General features: G+C 45.4%; 2 protein-coding genes across 2 annotated transcripts; one reads left to right on the plus strand and one right to left on the minus strand.

Annotated features, from left to right (window-relative positions):
• Positions 1-5389: 5389 nt before the first annotated feature.
• Positions 5390-6904, plus strand: LOC103711448 (major pollen allergen Aln g 1-like). Its single transcript, XM_008797587.4, has 2 exons — positions 5390-5646; positions 6320-6904. The coding sequence occupies exons 1-2, from the start codon at positions 5463-5465 to the stop codon at positions 6622-6624; spliced, it is 489 nt and encodes a 162-aa protein (XP_008795809.1). The 5' UTR covers positions 5390-5462; the 3' UTR covers positions 6625-6904.
• A 4637-nt stretch (positions 6905-11541) lies between these two features.
• On the minus strand, positions 11542-13708 carry LOC103711449 (putative pectinesterase/pectinesterase inhibitor 28). Its single transcript, XM_008797588.3, has 2 exons — positions 12587-13708; positions 11542-12500 (listed from the first exon to the last, which is right to left on the minus strand). The coding sequence occupies exons 1-2, from the start codon at positions 13584-13586 to the stop codon at positions 11782-11784; spliced, it is 1719 nt and encodes a 572-aa protein (XP_008795810.1). The 5' UTR covers positions 13587-13708; the 3' UTR covers positions 11542-11781.
• Between the last annotated feature and the right edge of the window lie 10063 nt (positions 13709-23771).

Here is a 23771-nt window from a genome sequence, read left to right on the forward strand (position 1 = left end):
AGCTGGAATTTGAAGACTAAAGACGGTTCCAGGAACGCCACAGCAAAATGGTGTTGCAGAACGCATGAACCGCACCATCAATGAGCGGGCACGATGCATGAGGCTTCATGCAGGGTTGCCGAAGATTTTTTGGGCGGAAGCGGTCAGTACAGCAGTGTATCTGATCAACAGAGGGCTTTCAGTTGCATTGGAGCTTGGACTGCCGGAGGAAGCATGGACTGGGAAAGAGGTGAAACTATCTCACTTGCGTACTTTTGGTTGCATCTCTTACGTGCTCGATACTGCAGACAATCGAACCAAGCTGGATGCAAAGTCAAAGAAGTGCACATTCATTGGGTACGGTGGTGATGATTTTGGATACCGACTCTGGGATGCGACAGATCGGAAAGTCATCAGGAGCAGAAATGTTGTATTCAATGAAGAGGTTCTGTACAAGGACCTGCAGCAACAGACGAGCCAAGGCGTCAAAGCTGTAAAATCGGAATATGCAGAGCTGGATGATGAAACAATGTCTCGAGACGATGAAGAAGTTGCTGAGCCAGTGGGAGAAGCACAGCAAGAAGAAGAACCTCCAGCTGATATCTCGATTGCTTTACGCAAGTGTAAAAGAAATAGAAAAACTCCGTCTAGGTATGCTGACTCCCTACAATACCTGTTGCTTACGGATGGTGGTGAGCCAGAAAGCTACAAGGAGGTTTTGCAGGTTGAAGCCAGTGACAAGTGGAAGCTTGCCATGGATGATGAAATGGATTCCCTATCATCCAACAGGACGTGGGACTTGGTTCCACTTCCGAAGGGGAAGAGAGCTTTGCACAACAAGTGGGTATACAGACTAAAGCTTGAACCAGATGGTTCTGAGAGGTTCAAAGCGAGACTTGTTGTCAAGGGTTTTCAGCAGAAGGAGGGCATTGATTTTGACGAGATCTTTTCTCCAGTTGTGAAGATGTCTACTATCCGGATGGTGTTGAGTATAGTGGCAGCCAAAGACTTACATCTTGAGCAGCTTGACATCAAGACTGCATTTTTACATGGCGACCTTGAAGAGGAAATCTACATGAAGCAGCCAGAAGGATATGTAGTGAAGAGGAAGAAAGATTGGGTGTGCCGACTTCAGAAAAGTTTGTACGGGTTGAAACAAGCACCTCGTCAGTGGTACTTAAAGTTTGATCAGTTTATGCTGAAGAATAAGTTTCAGAGGTGTAATGGTGATCATTGCTGCTACTTTAAGGGATTGAAAAGCTCATATATCATTCTACTTCTGTATGTAGATGATATGTTGGTGGCAAGTGCCAACATGGGAGAGATTGTGAAACTGAAGAAACAATTATCCCAGGAGTTTTCAATGAAGGACTTGGGTGAAGCCAAGAAAGTCCTTGGGATGCGTATCAGCAGGGACAGGAAGCTTAAAACGTTGAAGTTGTCTCAAGCAGAGTACATTGATAAGGTGCTGAAGCGGTTCAATATGGACGGGGCTAAAGCTGTGAGTACTCCGCTGGGCGCACACTTCAAGTTATCTAAGCAGGAGTGTCCGACTACGCAGGATGATCGAGATGAGATGAAGTATGTACCCTACTCATCAGCGGTCGGAAGCCTTATGTATGCCATGGTTTGCACGAGACCGGATATTGCCCATGCAGTGGGAGTGGTGAGCAGATACATGAGCGATCCAGGCCAGGAGCATTGGAGAGCTGTGAAGTGGATATTGCGGTATCTGAAAGGAACCAGAGACTTAGGACTATGCTATGGTGGTCCTGATGTTTGCCTACATGGTTTCGTGGATTCTGACATGGCTGGAGACATTGATGGCAGAAAGAGTACTACTAGGTATGTGTTCACGTTGGGAAGTGCTGCAGTTTCATGGGTTTCGAAATTGCAGAAGATTGTAGCATTGTCTACGACCGAGGCCGAATACGTTGCTCTTACTGAAGCGAGCAAGGAGATGGTTTGGTTACAAGGTTTGATGAAAGAGCTTGGCATGGAGCAAGGCGATGCAAAGTTGTATAGCGACAGCCAGAGTGCTATACATTTGGCAAAGAATGCTGCTTTTCACTCAAGGACCAAACACATTGATATCAGATATCACTTTATTCGGTCACTCCTCGAAGAAGATTTTTTCCGGCTAGAGAAGATACATACAATGGACAACCCAGCAGATATGTTGACAAAGGTGGTTATTCTTGAGAAGTTGCACATATGTGCATCTTCTGTTGGTCTTCACAGCTAGAAGTGAAGACAGAGGTTCACACACATAGAGGATGATTTGGAGATCATGTTGCTGATGGGGTTACGGTTATTTCAGGCTTGTTTCTCGGCAAGTGGGAGATTGTTGAGAAAATGTGCCTCGAAACTCGAAACGACTGCAAATTGAATTCGGCTCAAGTTTGCTTGAAAAATTCTGTACCAATTGAATGGAGTCGACCCCTAGCATCTAGGAGTCGACTCATGTGAAGCTTGAGTCGACCCCAGGGATGAGAGGGTCGACTCGCATCTGCCACAGTGAAGAAACAGAGAGCAGTTTTTTGGGTTGCTTGCAGGAGTCGACTCCAGTCCTGCAGGAGTCGACTCTAGTCCTGCAGGAGTCGACTCCAGCTCTGCAGGAGTCGACTCTCTCAGGAAGACAGAGCGTGCCAGTTTTGGTGCTGATACTTGGAGTCGACCCGAGGATGTCCGAGTCGACTCGAACTTATCAGGAGTCGACCCCTGAAAGTGAAGAGTCGACTCCTGATCACGCGATTGATTGAAACGATGGCAAGATGGGTTTTTTGACTTAGGGTTTTTCGTAGGGAAGTTTCCTTATGTGTTGAAAACCTATAAATAAGGTTTTTTGGTGAACCCTAGGTGAGATGAGAGCGGCTGTAGTGAGTTTCTTTTGGAGTTCTATCTCTCTTGTAAGCCCTAGGTGTGCAATCTCCAACAGGAAGAGAGATCATTGTAACCCTTGCTGAATATATTGAATCTGTGCGTGTGGCCTCCGTGGACGTAACCCGTATTGGGGTGAACCACGTAAAATTGTTGTCTTTGTGATTGTTTGATTTTATTCTCTACTTCTTCTTCTTCTCGATTCGTCTTTCCACAGTTTGGATCCAGAAAGGGAATAGTACGATTGAAGGGTGAGTGCTTTCATCTCGCAACACTTCTTGGCAAAAAATATAGTTCTTGACAATATCTTCACTCATACATCCATTTTGTCAACTTCCCAACCGAGCATCCTTCATAAATTCTATATAAGAAATTATTTTGATTAAAATGAAGCATGCCACCTCTTTGATAATTATATCTCTTAGCCGAGACTTAGACTTGCACCGAGAAAAGTGGAGGTCCCTGTACACATCTTTGACCTCTAGGAGATATAAAATTCAAGGGTAATTGCCCCAAAGTCCTTGATTAGAGCAGAATTATACATATAATATCTACTAACCAAAAATTTATCTCTCAATGCCTCTTTTCCTAGTTTGTTTTAATGTTTAGTTCCTTCTTCCCTCACATACTATATATGCCCTTGACTAACTGACAAATCCTTAGAAAGCTTTGTTCCCATCCTCTACTCCAAATCATTTTCAAATCCCTCTTTTTTCACCTTAAGACACCATCAATTCCCTTCAACCCTCTCTCTCTCTCTCTCTCTCTCTCTCTCTCTCTCTCTCTCTCTCTCTCTCTCTCTCTCTCTCGTGTTGGATGACATATTATTTTCACCTTCTTTTGTGTATGATACTATCCATCTAGCATGGTCCTTTGTGCCAATTAGGTATTTTTCACTCTTTGCATACAATGTCCGTTCACTTATGCAGACTTGGATTTATTTATGCAAAATGAATACTTTTCATTACTATGTATAATTCTAGCAGGTCCTTTTTACATAATTTTATATAATTTTCGCATTTTTATGTACATTTTTCACCTATTTCTGTATATTTTTGATAAATATGCGTATAAATCTGAATAATTATATAAAATATACTTTAACTATGTATATTCTAGCATGTCTTTTATATTGGAGCTAGGGCGCGAGAACAACTAAGGTGAATACGGATTTGGGAATTGTAAGTTATAGAGGGGTTTTTTAGTCATATAGCCTCAAAATCAGTTAATTCGGACTGAACATAACCATGGAGCGCAAGAAACTTCTTGTCCATGGGGACTAAGAATACAATTCCGGTTCAAGCAGGGATCCAGAGGACAATTTCATAAGTGAATATTGATAGCTTACCTTACCTTCCATCTGATGTAATCCAAGGAAAGTCCTAATCATTTGACCATTTCAATACCTAACTCACCGCTCATATAAGAAATAGAATATATTTATATTTCAGGGCGATACAATATTTTATATAATTGGGAACAAAATAATAGTCTTCCAATTTTATTTAATCTCACAATGAATGTATACTAAAAACTGGCACAATTTTATATTAAAAGTCGTGCTATGTATGGCTGGACAATTGAGGTGGATTTGATATGGCAATTGAGGCTATATAAACTAGGATGGCCAACCAATTCCACCACCACTGTGACTTCCTGGAAGAAAAAGAAAATCCAGCTCTTGATGGCTATGTATTGGCATATTTGGCTCGAGAGAAATGGAAGAGTCTTTGTTCGACGGCTTGGGTCTGAAAGAGTCAAGGAAGATTACCACAACATTTGGAGATGCTTTGCATCTCTTCCTCTGTGCTCTTCCTTGCAATTTCTTCTTGTCTCTCTCTTGTACATATCCTCCTCTTTAATAAATTTGGAGAAAGTTCCTTATTTCCTCCTCATTCCATTAAAAAAAAAGAAATTGAGCTTGATGCACGATAGAGTGTACTAAAATTGAATGTTATTTCCTCCTCCATTTCTTTCCTTTTTTTCAAACTACGTACCGATCGAGCACTTCTTTGAATGTTACTACCTCTTACCATCAAGCTAGGCAAGAGGTTGGGATTCGATTCTAATGGGATCAATCCCCAATGTTGGAGACTATATAGGATAGGAAACATGAGGATTAGCCTTTCTTAGTTAATAAAAAAGATCCCTTTTTTTTTTCCTGGAATACAAGGCAATTGGCTAGCAAATTGACCAGGCCAAGCAACCTTTTGAAAAATCCTCACTCAAACCTATCCATTGGAGTTGCATGACATGCAACTGAGGATATACCGAATATTACCAAGATGGCTTGGTGAGGTTTTTACTTATTTTAGTCCCACATTGGAAGTAGTCTCAGTTGACCAGGTTAACGCCTACCTCACCCATCCATAAATAATGGCCGTCCCTGCCGATCCTCAATTTTCTTTGACCTGACTCGGCTCGCTCCTGCCTAGTTGGCTCCTTGTTTAGCTGAAAGACGCTTGGCGCGGAGCCAATAGCCAAACTATAACTCGTCATTCTCCATCTATAAGTAGAGTCACCTTCCCCTAACGTAGCTCGTCATCTTCCACTTAAATCTTCTGATTAGCTCCTTGTTGTCTTCGTTTTTCTTGCCTGCCACCATGGTTGCCGGATCCATCACAGAGGTGTGCTCGTCAACTGTTGCCCTTGAGAGGCTGTGGAAGGCTGGTGTCCTTGACGCTGATAAGTTGATGCCTCAGATCGCCCCCCAGTTCATCTCAAGCATCGAAGTCCTCGAAGGAGATGGTGGAGTTGGCACTGTCAGAAAGTATACCTTCACTGAAGGTTCGTAGAAATTTATGACTTTGTTGCAAGAATTGATGAGCCTGCTTTGAGAAATGATCTTTGCATGAAGCACTGCTTCGGGATGCTTTCGTGCTAATTATTAGACAAATAAATACAATTCAATTGCATAGCTGTTGGGAACATACGACTCTGATTATCAAAATTCTTGTCATTTGATCTGGATGCAAAATACCAGTTACTACAAGCCGAGAGTCATTTGCTATAAATTCACCATTGAGTTAAACAGACATGTACTTAAAAGCTAAAATATCGATCATCTCGAAGTTTGACCGAGTCGATGATGGAGGCCCATAGCTCCTATTGAATTTGAAAGTTCAAACTCATATTTGCTTCGGAACATATGGAAGCATCAACCTAATACAGGTATTCAGTTGTGATGAGGCTTGGCTAGTGATGCTCTATAGTCACGTAGATGTAAATTTCCACTCTATATCAGCATAATTATACTTGATTAATATAGGTTAGTATTAGATATGTTATGCTATCAATGATTTGTCAATCTAACATAGTTCATTCCTGCGCAAAAAAGATCTAACATGGTCTTTTTCATTCAATGAAACTGGGGAAAGCGTCTCGCTTCCTCCATTTTTCCTAAAAAAAAAAAGGAAAAAAAAATCTAACACAGTCCGTTTGATCCATGCAACTCTTCCAGCCGTGAAGGGGCCGGTCAACTTCCTGAAGGAGCGCGTGGAAGCGTTGGACAGCGAGAACAAAATCTTCGAGTACTCAGTTATCGAAGGAGGGCTCATCGGCCTGAGACTAAAGCTGTGTTCATATGAGCTCAAGTTTGAGCTTGGAAGTGATGGCAGCAGTGTCGGGAAGCTCACCTTAAAATACGAGACCCTCGATGACACTGATCTTGGTGAAGAGGAGAAGGGTATGCTCATGGAAGGACCCCTGGGGATAATGAAGGCTGTGGAAGGATTTTTGCTTGCAAACCCAGATGCATACACTTAATTAGCTTCTTACGCTGGAAGTATATATAGTACTCTGTATGTGCTTGTATATGAAGAGATTGCGAGTGCTTGGTCTTGGAGGGGAGCGGTAATAAGTGATGTCTTGATGAGGCAGCCCGAGACAAGGGCCATGAATCCCTTATTTCCTCTGCTATTCGTGTGTTGTGTTTTTTGCTTAATTACGTGAGTTCATATGGATGACATAATCAGAAGTTTTAGTGGATAATAGCAGCTACGAACTTGAGTGTTCCTCTACACTCTTGCAGTTCTATGTTCATAAATCTCTTGGTTTTCATTTTGTTTTCTAAACTCCAAATTTTTCCTTCACTATATCACTTCCCCGATAAACGGCAAAAATTAATGAACATAGCAAAGTACTTACCTTCTGAAGTCCATCCTATGATTCTAAGCATATTTACAGTTAGTAGCAATAGTTTTGTATTGTTCTATCAATTAAGATAATATACATGTAACCGTTCACTCAGTTTTGTATTAGAGAAATGCTACAAATTTAAAGCCTGTGCCTATTACCATTTTTTTTTTCTGCATTACTGGCTGGACACATGGCATGACGGAATTGGTGCTTAGGGCCACAATTTGCTCAAGAGCTGCACCATTGCCCTCTTTTCCATGGGATCAGCTGGTGGTACAGAAAACAACGTTTGGAAATGGCTTTGTGCCCTCTAGCCTACTCTTTATATACATAAATAGATTTATTAAAATTTCATACATTTTCTAATGTCATTGATATATACAAAAGCCTCTCAAGCTCAATTGTCTCAATCTCTTGCATCTTGATGATTGGCTGTAAAATTTGTGGATGCCATTGGCATGCTAAATATGTTAGATAATACAGGGGGATTTGGATATGGAGCAAAAATTCTAAGTTGTATGTTAAAAGTCGCCATAACATAAGGATTTAGTTTCATCCTTTTGTATCACATTCAACTATTCATGTATCAACTTCGGTTGATGACCTCAAGAAATCAATTAACTACATTATTGAATTTACAGAGAGAATTTATGGCAACTATACTTCTAATAGCTTAAGCTTTTGAAGTTTAGAGAGTCGTGACTTGCTGATATGTTGAATTGCTGTCCAATAGCTACAAGGTTCGGCCCTCGCAACTATTTCAAGCACCTCATGCCAGAGGAGTCTAATGCTCAAATCCACAACTTTCAATTGGCTCTATCAAATAACCTGCTAAAATAAATCCAGGCTAAAGGGCAGTCATTTAGTCTTGGAGCCTTATAACAATGCTTCAGCTCAACCTTTACCGCTCGCATATGTTTATCATATGACCCATATTAATTAACTCAAGCTCTCATGGCAGTCGTTATTATTAATCATTTGGGACTTCCAAGGCATATATATATGTAGAGACATTTTCCTAAGTTGGACCAACCTATGGCATGAATGGACCATACCCAGCTGTCCACTGATACCTTATTACCAGGCTTAATTGACTCATAAAGTACTCATGCAAAGAAAATCAGAAATGTCTGATGGAAAAAACAAAACTTTTCAAAATCAAAAGAACTAATTAATTAGCCTTCTTTCGCTGTGCCATGCATGGAGCATATAAGTATGAAGTCAATTACTTCGATATTTCTATCTTCTAATAGCTTGCATACAGGAATGTAAGTGATTGCTCCTAATATTTTGCAGGCAGATCATAGGAAGGATATCAATTTACAACTATTAATATACAGAAAGTGAAGAACTCAAGGAGCATTTGTTAAAAGAAGAGATAAAATTGCTCTTCATTTGGAGCAACATGCATTGAAAAAAAATAGTAGATTTTATGTTTATTAATGTAAAATAACTGTACATGATAATTCTGGATTTTTTGTCTATGATATCCACTTAGGTGTTACATAGTATAAGCAATGTGAACTGGAGACGGTCTATATGTGTGAGAGATTGTTGATTTGATGTTGTGTTTCCACCTTCCACAACGCAAGTCTCACTGTTCAATTAGAATACTGAAGAATAATAATATTTTGTTTCTTCTAATCTCAATAGTCATGCATCCTTATCATGGGGACCCATGTAGGCATATGTTGGGTCCCATATTGGTTATTTACCGAAAAAATTTTGGATACTTATATAGGATTAAGGAGCCCCAAAAAAAATCTTCTGACTAGTCTTTTTAGATGAAGTCTTGGATTGTTACAAATGGTATCAGAGCGAACTCGGCCCGTAGCCTATGTGGACTAGGAAATACTGCAGCATAGGTTCATAAAGGCGGACCATGGGCTGATAGTGGTATTTGTAATTAGATTTGAATAGATTTAAACCCTTATCTTGACGAGGACATCAATATTTGAATGGGAAGAGTATATGAGGACCCGTGCGGGCATATATTAGTCCTACATTGATTATTTGTCTAAAAGATCTTTGATACTTATGCACGACTAAGGAGCTCAAAAAAATACCGGCCTCAGTGGCGCTCGGCATCCCCACCATGGAAGCTGTTGTCGGAGTGAGAGGAGCATGGTGGTGATGTCGATCGGGCTCGCTCCTTGGGGCAGAAGGTGGGGGCTTCAAAGGAGGTGTCACAGCCCTACCCTGAGTCGGGTCAGACTCCTCACGACCCACTTAAGACCGGTCTGAAGGTGGGCTTCTAGTCTACTTAAGCTAGCCGCACGAGATCTTGCCTCAGCCATCTCCGTATCCACACTGCCTAGCCCACTGGCCCGCCCCATATCACCACTCTTATGGGCTTGGCCCAAGGCCTTACGTGCCTAAGCATCCAACTCAGGATCAGAACTGAGTTGACTTGCTCCCACCTCAACATTTGCCGGTTCAAGGGCAAGAACTGCATTCTCCGGCGAGCGCTGACGAGCTACCTTGGACGGCTTCTACCATTGATCAGAATCAGGCGGCGAACTCGGCGAACTCAATCAATTCCTTAGGGAACTCAGTCTATACTAGGACGAGCCCGACCCTGAGGTAGACTCGAGGGTGGACTCGTCTATCTTCCTCATTTGCACCCTGCTCCTAGTAACCCCCCGGCTGCCGAATTCTGGCCATCGCCAGCCACAGGCCGAACACCGACCTGCTCTTGATTCCTAACTCTTCCTCCGTTGGGGTAACTGCCTCCCTTTCCACCATCATCGGAGCTGAAGAAACCCCGCTTCGTCCTTCCTCCCCCAACGCCAACACCGGCAGCAGATAGCTACAATCTTCATCTTTGTGGTGATTCTGCCACATTAGTAGTAGAAGGTCGGAAAATTCTCATAGATAAAGCTTTGCTAGAATACTATAGCTCGCCCTTGGATTAAGATCCCTAGTTTGAGCGGCTCTAAGGCATTGATCTCGATCTTGACTCGAGCATAGCCAAGCTTCCAGAGCTGAACGGTGAAGCTATCGAGAGCTAGAGGTCGGCCCTCCGTCAGCGCAATCTCCATGATTAACTCGTCCCAGTATTCCAGTGGGAGACACGATAGCCGGACCCAAACCACCGACCGCTTCATCTTGTCCATGAAATCTGGCGCCCACGGTTCCATCGCCACCAGTTACCTGGCCACCACCCATGGCCCACCAGTTAGAGTCGCGTTCCGGTCGTCCTCACATCGAAACCAGAAGACATCGTGGTCCTCCGCCATCGGAAAAGTCTCCACCTCGTACTCCAACTTTTTTCAAGTCATAAGATTCTGAATGATCCATTCAACGGGGACCCTCTGCTTGAGGATCCAAGTAACGACCACCGTCGTCTCCAACGCCTACTTCGCCACCTCGACTCGCTCCTCTAATAGCTCCAAAACCTCCACAAATCACTGTTGGAGGTTTTCAATCTTCTCCTCAGAGATCCAATGGTTCGTCCACGTCGGTTACTGGGGAATGCCCTGTACCACATCGGACCACGTCCGGTTGTCCCTATGCTTCTCCTGGTTTGGCCGGTCCTAACCATCGGAGGACCACTTCACCGGCCCTGCACTATGGTCAATCATTTCAGTTACCCACCACCTGCTCGACGAAAGTACCCAGCAACTGCACGAACATGAAAGCCTCGTTAGCCAGAGAGCTCCCCCTCTGACCTCTCTGGGGTTGAGCTTTTGGTATGTTAAGAGTGTGGAATGGTCTATGGACTATCAAGACGGTTCCCGAGTTAAACTTCTAATCACCTACATCCTATGAGACGGTTTTAGATAGACTCAGATTATCGTTGCTTAGAGAAGCGGGCTATCTTTATATATATATATATATATAAGACGGCGCATCCAGTACTGCTGTAATTATCTTAATCGACTCAATCAAACTAGGTTGGCTCTACATATATACGGCAATATCCACATAACGTACCAATTTAGGCTAGGTTGGCTCAATGAAACCCTTGTGCCTGTCTATATGGTTTCCTAATGGGTTTTATCGAAGCCCCTGTAACAATACAAATGCCGAAGGAGTCAAGGACCACAATCTCCCTCTTACAAGCATTTAACTTTATCCTTCTGCTACCATGGCTAGCTAGCTCTGATCGCATCATATCCAATGGGCCAACTTAGTTGCTCTTTTCCCTTGACAGTTCAGATAGCCATGGGCATCTAATGGTAAGAATGTCTTCTGAACACACATATATAGGACACTCCGATATTGTGCCCCTTATACATCATTCCTTTTTTAAAATTAATTTCTTCTTGTTTTTATTTTTCCTTTTTCATAGCAAAAAGGGAATTATGGCGTGCAATATCGAATTCGACAACCTTCTTAATTAAATCTTTATCCGTTATACCGTTAGGCAATTCACAGAAAACCAACCTAATAATCGATGTAGCTGCATCTATCCCTATCCCCATTTATAAGATCTTCATCAAATCTAAATAAGCCTTTGTCTATCATGAGAGAGTGTCACCACAGCCATGGTTTGATCCCCCAGTGCAATGCCTAATATATACCAGTCCGACCCATATAGTGAAAAGGAAGCGCTTATCTGCATGGATCTTTTTAACAAGCAAGAGAGACAAGAGACAACATGCTGCTGAGGCATCGAAGATTACGTACCATGGAGAGGAGCAAAACATATATGGTTACAAGGTTCTGTATTCGGTCCAACAGGGTCCTCACTTGGTAACACCTCACAAGACGGTTCCTTCCCTCCCCCCAATGCCCATCTCATTAGGCAAGCTTCATATCTGTATATAGTTATTTGTCAGCTTAGTGGGTCCTATTGGCCTCAGCCATCGGCAAAAGCCCAGGAATGAACGGCACGCCGGTCCTGGGGATCCAGGTTTGCCCAAAGAGGTAGTGCTCAACGGTGAATCTCTGCGCCTCGTCATAGCTGAGCTTCTTAATCCCCGGCCATGTCACCCTCTTCGTCAAGTTAGCCCCCGGCCCCCGGTTGTCGAGCTCGGCGTAGAAGCATGTGTCGAGCCCGATGTTCCCATTCCACGGCATCCACCCATCGGGATGGACCAGATCGTCGAGCTGTGACTGGAGGATAAGGGTCCTCGAGTAGGGCTTCCACGGCCGCCCGAGGTAGGTCGGCAGCTTCTTCCGGGAGGGGTAGTAGGCAGGGTCTGAAGTGATGGTGCAGTTCTGGATGACGAGGGCACCATTCCCTTGTCTATCTATCCGGCCGTGCGCCGTCACGATGTTCTGCTGGTTATCCATTGGCTTCCTGACGATGATCATGCAGTTCTGGAGCATCGTCGCTGAGTCGCCGAAGATGAAGTCGATGGTGCCGGTGATGGTGCAGTCACGGTAGAACTGGCGCCCGCTGTGGGCATACAACGTGTCTTGGTACCCGTCCATCCGGCAGTTGTAAAACACCGACCGGTCGGCGTTTACCCGGAGCGCCACCGCCTGGTGGTTTTGAGGCCCGGCCGTGTTCTCGAATCCGAGACCCATGCCGGTGAACCACTCCCCGGCCACAGCTGCAACGACGCGTGCAGTTAGGATTCTCCATCTCAGTCCGTAGTCAGCAGCAATATTTAGTAGAAATTAAAGGCAGCAGGCTTACCAACGGTAGCAGTTTTGAAGGTGGAGATCTTCCCTTGGATGACATGGACATCACCAGTGATCTTGGTCTTGGTCGGTCCATCTCCGATCATCGTCACATGGGTCATATGCTTGTCAACGAGGACTCCCTCCTTGTACACTCCTGCCTTAACGTAGATGACGAAGGTGTCGTTGTTTTGCTTGGGTACATGCTTGAGGGCCTCGGAGATGGTTTTGAAATCTCCGGTCCCGTCCTGAGCAACGGTGACATTGGGCTTTATCTGGGCCGGTGCCGGCTGGAGGAACCTTTCCTGCGCGGCGGACATCCACCACGGGAACTCGTTTGCCCTGGTGCCGGAGAGCAGCTTCCGGCCGGCATGCGACGAGATGTTGAACGAGCCGACCAAGTTGTCGAACTGGTTGATCATGGCGAGGGCGTTGCTGGTGATCTGGGTGGAGTTCTTTATGGCCTGGTGCATGGCCTCCGCAGCGCTGGTGTTGATGCCCTCGAAGCCATCGACGCAGGTGTCCTGGTAGGTGATGGCGGCGCTGAGCCAGACCTTGAGATCCTCGACAGCCTGTTCGTACCGGTTCGTCTGGACACTGCCGAGCTGCTCGATGGATTTCTTGAGGTCGTCCGTGGCGTACTCGAGGAGCTCGCTGCAGGTCCGGAGAGCCTCGGCGGAGGCTGGGTCTTTGGAGACATCCTTCAGGAGTTCAGACTTGTCGAAGGCGTCGGTGACATACTTCATGGAGGCATTGAAGGCCACATTGACGAGCTCCATGGGGTCGGAGGTGTTGTGGGACATGGACGAGAGGGTCTTCTCGCAGGCATCCTTGTAGTCGGTCGGCTCGCAGACGGCCTTGATGGCCTTAATGGAAGTGTTGGGCTGGCCGGTCTCGGAGGGGCGATAGGTGGAGGTGCTACTGTTGAGGTGGGAGACGGTGACGGCGACCGCTGCCACCACGGCGACGAGGAGAACTAAGGAGAGGCTGATGAGGGCGACCCTGTTCTTCTCCATGGTTAGAAATTAAGGCTTGGCCTCTGAGCCTACCTAGCTACGACTCTTAACGTCCCCTACCAGACAGGGATGGTTGCTTGGAAGGGGACGTAAGGGGGGAACTTCCCAAAGGGCGGAGTTGGATGAGGAAGGGGTGGGGGTTTGGTTTAATAGAGGAGGAGAAAACGACGAGCGAGAGGATGGTTGTGGTTTGGGCCGTGGAAGAGCTCCGATGAGGACGGAGAGCCACACGACAAAATAGAGAGTCGTTAGTATGGGTGCTCTAATCTTGGCCTAGGACAGCGGGTCGATCGGCAGCAGGGGCACAGATGGGTTTTCTTGCTCCAGTTTTATTCAATCAACAACCGCAGTGGCAAAACAAATGTTGAAAATTTTGTTCCTAATCAATACTCATCCATTGAACGCGAATTTCAAAGTCATCAGTCCATTGAAAATATTATGGACCAGATCTATTTTAGTAGCATCTGTAACCATCCAAAATCTCACTTGAAGAAAGCTAATTAGAAGTTATTTTTTAGATTACATGGTCTTATGCCAGATATACCTAGCATATAACTAATGTTGGATGAAATACACGCTCATTTGTGCTCCGACACTTCTTTCAAAAATTTACCGCATAAAAGCCCGAGTAGGCTAATTTATAAAAATAAACAAGTATACTAATTGATGCCGAACCAGTTCTGGAGGAGGACTTCAGTGGGATTTTAAATCACAAACAGAAGAAGAGGGAGAAGAGAAAGAGGAGGAGGAGGAGAAGAAGGAGAAGAGAAGAAGAGAGGAGGAGAATACGTGGGGAGAAAATTTCTTAATTCTTCATTAAACCCTAATCAAGAAAATAGTTCCCTATATATAGGGTCAAATAAACACAATTTGCATGAAACCCCCCTTACACAAAAATAACTCATAATAAGCCCACAAATAACACAAATAAGCCCTAAAATGCAAATGAACCCAGAAATAAAATAAACCCTAAAATGCAAATAAACCCAGAAATAAAATAAACAAATATGCAAATAAAATGGGGACCTAGCTGATGTCCCTATCAACTCCTCCCGGGTGGGAAAAACTCGACTCCGTCGAGTGTAGATCTGGCCGACTGTCGTACTGCTCCAAAAGATCAGGATCAAGGCGCTGCAACTCGGCTCGCGAAATCCACGACACATCTGATTCGGATCGACCTTTCCACCGAACAAGGTAACGTTGGTAGCTTTCTCTCCTGGTAGATATAACCTGCTCATCTAATATATGTTCTATGTGTTCTCTGCGTGCATGAAACTGTGGAGGTGGAGGCTCAATAGCAGGTGCTGATTAGGGTGATCAACAACAGTGGATGTATCAACAAAAGGGTCAGAAGGAATGAATGTTGATTTCTTGTATGGGACTAAATCTTCAATATTAAATGTCGCACTAATCCCATAGTCTTCAGGAAGATCTACAATATAAGCATTTGAACTGATTTTCTTGAGGACTTTGAACAGTCCCGCACTACGAGATTGCAACTTTTTGACCATCCCCGAAGGGAGTCGTTCAGGTCTAATTCTTACCATGACAGAATCGCCTACATTCAATTCTTTAAAACGTCTGTGCAAATCAGCAAGGGATTTATATTTTAAGTTATTAGAGTGAATATGTTTGCTGATCTCCTGATGCAATGAATGCAGGTGTGAAGCAAATGATTGTGCAGACTCAGAGACTCTATGTTGATGAGACATGGGAATCAAGTCTATGGGTTGCCTAGGTTTATATCCATTCACTACTTCAAAAGGACTCATGCCTAAGGTCCTATTGATCGAACTATTATATGCAAACTCGGCAGTTGGTAATACGAGATCCCAAGTCCTAGCATGCTCACCTACCAGACATCTTAAAAGATTTTCTAGACTTCGGTTGACAACTTCGGTCTGGCCATCAGTTTGGGGATGATAGGCAGAGGAAAATTTTAATTTGGTACCCATCTTGTGCCAAAGAGTTTTCCAAAAATAGCTCATAAATTTAACATCTCTATCGGATACAATAGATTTTGGGAGGCCATGGAGTCTAACGACTTCGTCAAAATAAAGTCTCGCAATCCTAGAAGCATCGGAAGTCTTAGAACATGGGAGAAAATGAGCCATTTTAGAGAACTGGTCCACCACTACAAAAATGGAATCGTGTTTGGTCGAGGTACGTGGAAGCCCTAACACAAAATTCATGCTAACATCTTGCCACGGACAATCAGGAACTGGTAGTGGAGTGTAAAGCCCAGTGTTCTGTTTACGTTGTTTGGCTAGTTGACATGTGCGACACTGAGCGACAATTTTGGCCACGTCTCTCTTGAGACTCGGCCAGAAGAAATGTCTTTCCACCATTTTAATAGTTTTGTCTCTTCTGAAATGCCCAGACAGTCCTCCAGCATGTACTTCCCATACTAGAAAATCTCTCAATGAAGTTCGAGGAATACACAATCGGTCGGAGCGAAAGAGATAATCATCTTGTAAAAAGAAATCATCTTGCTCTCTCTCTACTCCATCTCGTAAGGTCAGGTATACATCACTAAAATCGGGACAGGTGGTATATTGTTCCCTGATCCTTTCAAAACCAATTACTTCAGTGCTCATCACGGATAGGAGGAAGATCCGTCGACTGAGCGCATCAGCAGCCTTGTTCTCAACTCCAGCTTTATGTTTCAGCACAAAAGTATAGGCTTGCAGAAACTCAATCCATCGGCCGTGTCGAAGGTTTAGTTTCTTTTGAGATTTGAGATACTTTAAAGCCTCATGGTCTGAATACAGGACAAATTCTTGCGGTAGTAAATAGTGTCGCCAATGTCGCAAAGTTTGCACTACCGCATAGAATTCCTTATCATAGGTGGAATAACGCAACCTGCCGTCACTTAACTTTTCGCTAAAGAACGCGATAGGGTGACCTTCTTGGCTTAACAAGCCACCTATGCCAACGCCAGAGGCATCACATGCGACCTCGAATACCTTAGTGAAGTCGGGTAGGCGCAAGACAGGTGCTTCGGTCATCCTATGCTTAATATCTTTAAATGCTTGGGATGCCGATTTAGTCCAGATAAAGTCTCCTTTCTTCATGCAATCTGTAATGGGAGACATTATCGAACTAAAATTTCTAATTAAGCGACGATAGAAAGTAGCCAGACCATGAAAACTACGTACTTCTGCTAGGGTCTTGGGCTCGAGCCAATCGACTATCGCGCTTACTTTTTCTGGATCAGCGGAGACACCCTTGGAAGACACTATGAATCCTAAGAAAGTGACGTGATCAGTCAGGAAGGCACACTTCTTAGGGTTTGCAAAGAAGCTTTCTTTCTGCAGGACATCACAAACCTGCCTTAAGTGTGAGAGATGGAGCTCTTGAGTTTGACTATAGATGAGGATGTCATCAAAATATACAACGATAAATTTATTCAAGAAAGGTCGAAAGATCTGCGTTATCACCCTCATAAAAGTACTTGGAGCATTTGTTAATCCGAAAGGCATTACTAACCATTCTTAGAGTCCATCTTTGGTTTTGAATGCGGTTTTCCATTCATTCCCAGGACGAATCCGAATCTGGTGGTACCCACTCTTTAGGTCGATCTTGGAAAAAACTGTAGCACCAGACATATAGTCTAAAAGGTCGTCCAGCCTAGGAATGGAAAAACGATACTTAACCGTGATTTTATTGATAGCACGACTATCGACGTACATCCTTCAAGTGCCATCTTTCTTGGAAGTGAGGAGTGCAGGTACAGCACAGGGACTCAAGACTCTCACGAATATACCCTCGAGTGAAGAGTTCGTCAATTTGACGTTTCAGTTCAGTGTGCTCGTTTGGGTTGAGTCTATGATGTGGAAGATTTGGCAATGACGCTCCAGGAATGAGATCAATTACGTGCTGGATATCACGCATCGGGGGGAGTGCAGCTGGAAGATCATTTAGGAAAACAGAGTGAAATTCCTCCAACAGGGGAACTACGGTGGCCGGATGCTCGGCATTTTTCTCTACATTGATAACTCTAGCCACAAGGGCGAACACAGGTGAGTGGCTTTCGATATCTTTCATTACCTCTTTCGAAGTAATGATGTGAAGTGACTCGTCTTTTCGTGGTATAACACCCTTCTTCTCAGGGCCGGGCTCTCTAGGAGGCAATGAATTCAGTATAATTTTCCGATCCTGGAACATAAAACTACAAAAATTTGACCGACCATGAAGTGTGACGTCCCTATCGTATAACCAAGGTCTTCCTAGAATGACTTGACCTACGTCCATCGGAAGGCAGTCGCACCAAATCTCGTCTTTATAAGATAGGAATTGAATCGGGACAAGACATCTTTCCGATACCGAAATGGACGTCTTATCTACCCAGGCTACTTTATATGGATTAGAATGAGGGGTAGATTTCAGGCCAAGGCGAGAAACAACTCCAGATGCAATGGCATTGATGCAACTCCCGCTATCAAATAAGATTTTGCATGTTTTACCATTGATCTTAATAAGTGTGTAAAATAGGGAGGTTCTACGCCAGTCTTGTTCGGTCTTTGTTTGGGCTAGCGTACACCTAACCACCTGAAGCCTAGGGTTGTGGTCACTCCGATCAATGGGCTCATTTTGGTATTCAGTCTGAACAAACTCTAACCCGGTCTGTTCGTCTCCAAAGTCATCTACAAAATCCTCGATGTTTGGTTCATAGACTTCTTCGACACATTCAGTCTCCTGGGTTCCTGCTTCCAGTTCAGTCATTAAATAGGTCTTGGCATTACATTGGGACGCAATATGGCCAAACTTTTGGCACCTGAAACACTGGGTTTGGCTTCTTGAGGGCGGGTTGGACCCTAATATGCCTTTTCCTTTATTAGTTGATGTACTTTGAACAGGCATCGAGACCGTCCTAGTCGGCGTTTGGCTAGAACCGGGCTGGGTAGGATGGTTGGAGAGTGGTCTGGGTTGCGGGAGATAGCTTTGATTAGGTCGGGCTCCTGGGGGTAAGAACCGAGAGTCGGTACGTCTCACTACAGGGACTCGTAAAAAACTATCCACATCTTGAGCCAACTAGTATGCCTGGCCAAGGGTGGTAATCTCTCGGAGGATCAATTCTTTCTGGATCTCCTCGCGGAGTCCTGCCCGAAATCTAGAAAGAGTAACAGTCTCCTCTTCGATTACACCGCACCTTATGTGAAACTCCTCAAATCGTGCAATGTAATCGGCAACAGTTGAAGTTTCCTGAGTTAGTTTCTGCCACCTATCCATAAGGCGTTGTCGGTAAGAGAATGGCAGATACTTCTCATTCAGTTTTTCTTTCATATCCTCCCAGGTGGTGATACGTGAAAGCCTCTGGGTCTCACGCCGATGTTCAACGTTATGCCAGTACGAGTGAGCTTGCCCAATAAGCTTCATTTTGGCAAACCGTACTTTTCTATCATCAGTCATATCGTACCACTCAAAATAATTATCTATGGCTGCTCTCCAATCAAGGCACACACTCGGCTCTAATTGACCAGCAAATGTGGGGGCTTCTACTCGCACGGTACGAAGTAGTCGCTTGTCAAGATCGCGTTGGTGATCAGGAGGAAGTTGGCTCCTAGGGGGATAGGGAAAAACTACAGGTGGTGTGGTCAAACCAAACTCGGGATAAGCTGCGATTGGGGTTGACGGTTCAGGAGTCCTAGGGTGTTGCACTAGAGCACGGATCTCACGTTTGAATTCGTCTTGATCAGCTCGTATTGCAGCTAATTGTTCCAAAATATCTTGTATAACTCTAGGGTCCATGGTGGATAAAGGGGTCTGAGAGTCAGTGAGGAGGTACTCTCTACCACTACGGGTGGGCATACAAGAACTACTCTAGTTGGTGATATGATATGCAATGCTACTAATGAACCCTAACTGACCAAATGTGATGCAGGACAACCTACTAATGCAACCTACTATGAATTCGGAAATCAGCAAATTTTCACTAAAGTAACTTAAAATTAAATGTTACTAATTTGTACTTTGGTTATTTCAGAATTAAAATAGAAAATTAGTCACTATAAGAAGTTAGGTTGCAAACACGTTTTACAGTCATTCAAAGTCCGAAAGTAATCTGATCTATGGATGTTGAGAATTATCCCGTCGCCAAGGTGTGCTAATTTAATATTTAGATTTAAATGGTGGATAGGATGGGTGTGATAGTAAATGTTCTAGGTTTTGCAGTTTGACAGAAAAATAAGTTTTGGCAAAATAGGAATGTCATGCAAGAGAACTAGAACATAACTAGATAAACAAGCCTAAAAGAAAGAAGAAACCTATCACCTGTCGTGAGGTAGTCGACCAAAATCGTGTGCTCGTGGGCGATGATCAGTAGTGCGGTTGTAGCTGATGGACCCTTCAATTGGTTTTAATTGGCTTCAACTTGAATCTGATCACAGCAAATCGGCGGGTTTGCTGGGCCCTCAATTTGAAGGGGCCTACAGGCCTTGTAGGCCTGAGGGATTGGACCTCAGAAGAGGAAGCTGAGCGGCCTGCTTCCGGTGGTGTGGCGGGCTGGTGAGTGACTGGGGCGGGGGCTGAGTGGGCCACGCCCTGTTGGGCCCGAAAGGAGTAGACCGAGACTGCAGTGGATCCTGTGATTATGGTGAGAAGGGAGTTTTTGGCGTTGGGAGGACGAAGAAAGCGAGGGTGGCGGATGGGGATCAGAGGGGATGTGTGTGGGGGAAGGAAACGGCGAGGTGTGAGTGAGGAGGCGGTGAAGCAGCCGGGAGGCGGATCGGCGCTTGGGCGGCGACGGTATACGAGGGCGGTGGAGCGTGGGCGAGGGAGGCTACGGCGGAGCCCTAGGCAGAGGGAGGCGACGGCACGAACGGAGGTGGTGGTGTGCAGGTGGTGTGCGGCCTGTGGAGTCGGCCGGTGGTGAGGGGAATGGAAGGGGTGTACGCGGAGGCGGAAGTGGGGAAGGAGATGGACAAAGGGAGCTAGGCGGAGGCGGAGGCGCGGGTTGTGGCGGAGGCGGACGCGGCGAGGCGGCGGACGGGTGGTACGACGGGTGGTGCGGAGGGGTGGCGTGCTCGGGGAAGGGGAAGGCGGAGCGGCGAACGTAGACGGAGGCGGTGATGGAGGCGACGCGATGCAGAGGAACTCGACGGTGGCGCTCGTCGGGACTCGGTGGCACGGCGGAGGCGACGGAGGCGGAGCTCGTCGAGGCTCGGTGGCACGGCGGAGGCGGCGGCGGTGGCGGAGGCGGCGGAAACCCCTAGGGTTTCCCTTCGGCAGAACAGAGGTAAGCAGTTTTTTTTTTTTTTTTTTTTGAACCTTAACGGGTTCGGGTTATCGGGTCCGGGATTGGAATGAGACCCGCTCCGATAACTGTGAAACTCAGCACGTGCAGATCACGTGCCATTTTTTTTTTTTTTTGGGGGGGGGGGACCCGGGTTACCGGGTTGTGGGTAACGGGTTTAGAACCGACCCGTTACCGTAACTTCTTCTTCAACCTCCCGATCGATTCGGGAGGGCGTTTCGGTCGCTTCGGCGGTGGTTGCGGAGCGGCCGAACGGAACGGCGACGGAGATCGCAGCCGTGGCTCCGTTGTCGGCGGCGACAGGCGGCGGCTGGTCATGGTGGCGGCCGGGATTCCCTTGTGCGCGGTGGTCGGCAGGTGCGTCGACAGTGCCGAGGGACAAGGTTGAAAATAGATCGGCGACGCTCTTCCTCTTTCCGGCCGCAGGAGTCACTCGTGGCCCTTCGACACGCTCCGGTGTCCGTGGTCGAGGTACGGCGTAGAGCTCGTGCGCCCACAGGAGTCCGAGGATCCGGCGATGCTCGGCCATACACCGGTTGACAGTGGTTGCAGGTGGTGGGGGCAACGGCGTTGCTGGAAGGGGTCCGGCGGAACTGTTGGAAATAGGTGGTTGCGGCAGGGAGGGGCACGGTGGAACTGCTCGGCCACGGGGAAGATTTCCCTTCTTTTTTTTTTTTTTAACACTGACAGAGAGAAAGAAGAGGAAATTGAGAGAAGCCCGGTGACCCAGGGGTTGTTCCCCTCTGTCCCTCCTTGTGAGAACCGAGAGAGCGAGAGATCTTTTGTTTTTGTTTTTTGTTTTTTTTTTTTTTTGCTCTCGGTTTGGATGAAATGGCCAGGAGATGGAAGTGCTACACTGCTTTCACCTGACGGCAGCCCACCGGAACTAAGGCCCTGATGGATCGGGCTTTGGCAGCAGGGGCAAAACCTTCCAAGGCTCTGATACCAAATTGATGCCGAACTAGTTCTGGAGGAGGACTTCAGTGGGATTTTAAATCACAAACAGAAGAAGAGGGAAAAGAGAAAGAGGAGGAGGAGGAGAAGAAGGAGAAGAGAAGAAGAGAGGAGGAGAATACGTGGGGAGAAAATTTCTTAATTCTTCATTAAACCCTAATCAAGAAAATAGTTCCCTATATATAGGGTCAAATAAACACAATTTGCATGAAACCCCCCTTACACAAAAATAACTCCTAATAAGCCCACAAATAACACAAATAAGCCCTAAAATGCAAATGAACCCAGAAATTAAATAAACCCTAAAATGCAAATAAATCCAGAAATAAAATAAACAAATATGCAAATAAAATGGGGACCTAGCTGATGTCCCCATCACTAATTTATAAAAATAAATTAAAAAAATCCCCAACCAAGAATTTTTTTTTTTTTTTGAGAAAGAGAAATGCTCATCTAACAAAAATCAGCTGGCCCTTGTCTCTTCATTAGGTTATGAGCTGAAGTAAGAATAACAAAAAAAGATAACCAGGAGAAACCCTAATGGCCTTTTTTTTCTTTTTTTGGTAAACAAAAGGGAAGAGGGGGGTGAGGAGCTCCCACTGCCCCCTCCGCCGCTGGAAAATTTTCGATGCAGGTAGACAAATTTTACTCATATCCTTTTCTACTCGTGGAAAACCCATGTGTGAGTACGTCACACCAGTACCACCTAAGCATCCGGCAGACCAGATAGCAACTCTACCGGGCAAACCAAGCGGGCAGCATCCAGTTCTCACATTTAATCGAGTTTCGAACCTTGGCCACTCCGGTGGAATCAAAGCTCCATTCCCACTGTGCTATTATCTTGGTGGTCCTAATGACCTCTTCGCTCCCTTTAGTGTCAGGGTCTGTAGTATCGACCCATTCATTTGCTCCATTTCTCGTATACTGGACTCTGGGCGACGGAATCCCACCTTTGTGGATGATAGCAACCTTCCTTGCACCATCAGATCACTTGTGGTTGAACGAAATACCACCTTGGCAACCCCACGGTCCTTAATGCGATTGGCATCATCTCAACCTAACGCAACAAGACAACCAAAGTTTCTTCAAACCAAGCATAAGTGTGTTTTAATGCCACCTCAAAGACGATAGAATTCGGCTTCTAAAGCTTGGTTGCAGTCTTTCGAATTATGAAATAGTGACCATGTTTTGATTGGAGAATTAGAGATATGACATGCATGGACTCGTACGAGAGAGTAAGAAAAGAGCAGGATGGAATACCAATCGCTTTCTAAGGTCAAAAAAAAAGCTGAAGCGATGGCACCCAGCTGATCTACCGAAAAAAAAGGGTACCTCGCTGAAAGGGCGGGGAAAGAGTGGTCACTAGTGAAAATTTTAGGGTATAATTCATTTATAGACACAGTGGGATTCTTCGTTTCTTTGCTTCGCAGACACTCTTCACTTTGCAATCCTATTAATCAATTTGCCATCAAGTGCCGCAGTAATAATTGTTATTGTTGGAGGAAAAAATGAACCACCCCACAAATACAATTAAAACACCCAAATTCGACAGCAAGCTAAGCTCATGCAGACCGAGCCGAGCGCATGTAGGCCGAGCCGAGCTCATGCAGGCCGAGCCGAGCTCAAAAGACCGAACCGAGCTCATGAAAGCCGAGTTCAGAAGACCGAGCCGAGCTCATGCAGGCCGAGTCGAGCTCATACAGGCCGAGTTCAGCAGACCGAGCTCGTCGTCCACATGCTGCGGCCATGCCCTGCAACAGTCTCACCGTACCGTGCTTTGCTTGCTGGCCACGCCACGACATATTAACCAGGGACCATACCCTGCTACGACTGTCAACAATTAAATACGCACGATCTCCACGAACTTCCAGCCAGCCCAAAATCTCAGGCCTTCCATGACAACTCATTAATTCAAACGATCACGCGCAATCATGACGGTAACCCATTAATTCGCCCAGTCACATCATAGGTAATTC

The sequence above is a fragment of the Phoenix dactylifera genome, chromosome 3 (genome assembly GCF_009389715.1).
Source record: "Phoenix dactylifera cultivar Barhee BC4 chromosome 3, palm_55x_up_171113_PBpolish2nd_filt_p, whole genome shotgun sequence".
NCBI classification, from domain to species: Eukaryota; Viridiplantae; Streptophyta; class Magnoliopsida; order Arecales; family Arecaceae; genus Phoenix; species Phoenix dactylifera.

Excerpts from the sequence above, each read along its gene's own strand:
- LOC103711449 (XM_008797588.3), bottom strand. The coding sequence starts at position 13,586 with ATGGAGAAGAACAGGGTCGCCCTCATCAGCCTCTCCTTAGTTCTCCTC. Across the intron at positions 12,501-12,586 it reads CTTCAAAACTGCTACCGTTG|CTGTGGCCGGGGAGTGGTTC; the intron begins GTAAGCCTGCTG and ends GCGTCGTTGCAG.
- LOC103711448 (XM_008797587.4), top strand. The coding sequence starts at position 5,463 with ATGGTTGCCGGATCCATCACAGAGGTGTGCTCGTCAACTGTTGCCCTT. Across the intron at positions 5,647-6,319 it reads AAAGTATACCTTCACTGAAG|CCGTGAAGGGGCCGGTCAAC; the intron begins GTTCGTAGAAAT and ends CAACTCTTCCAG.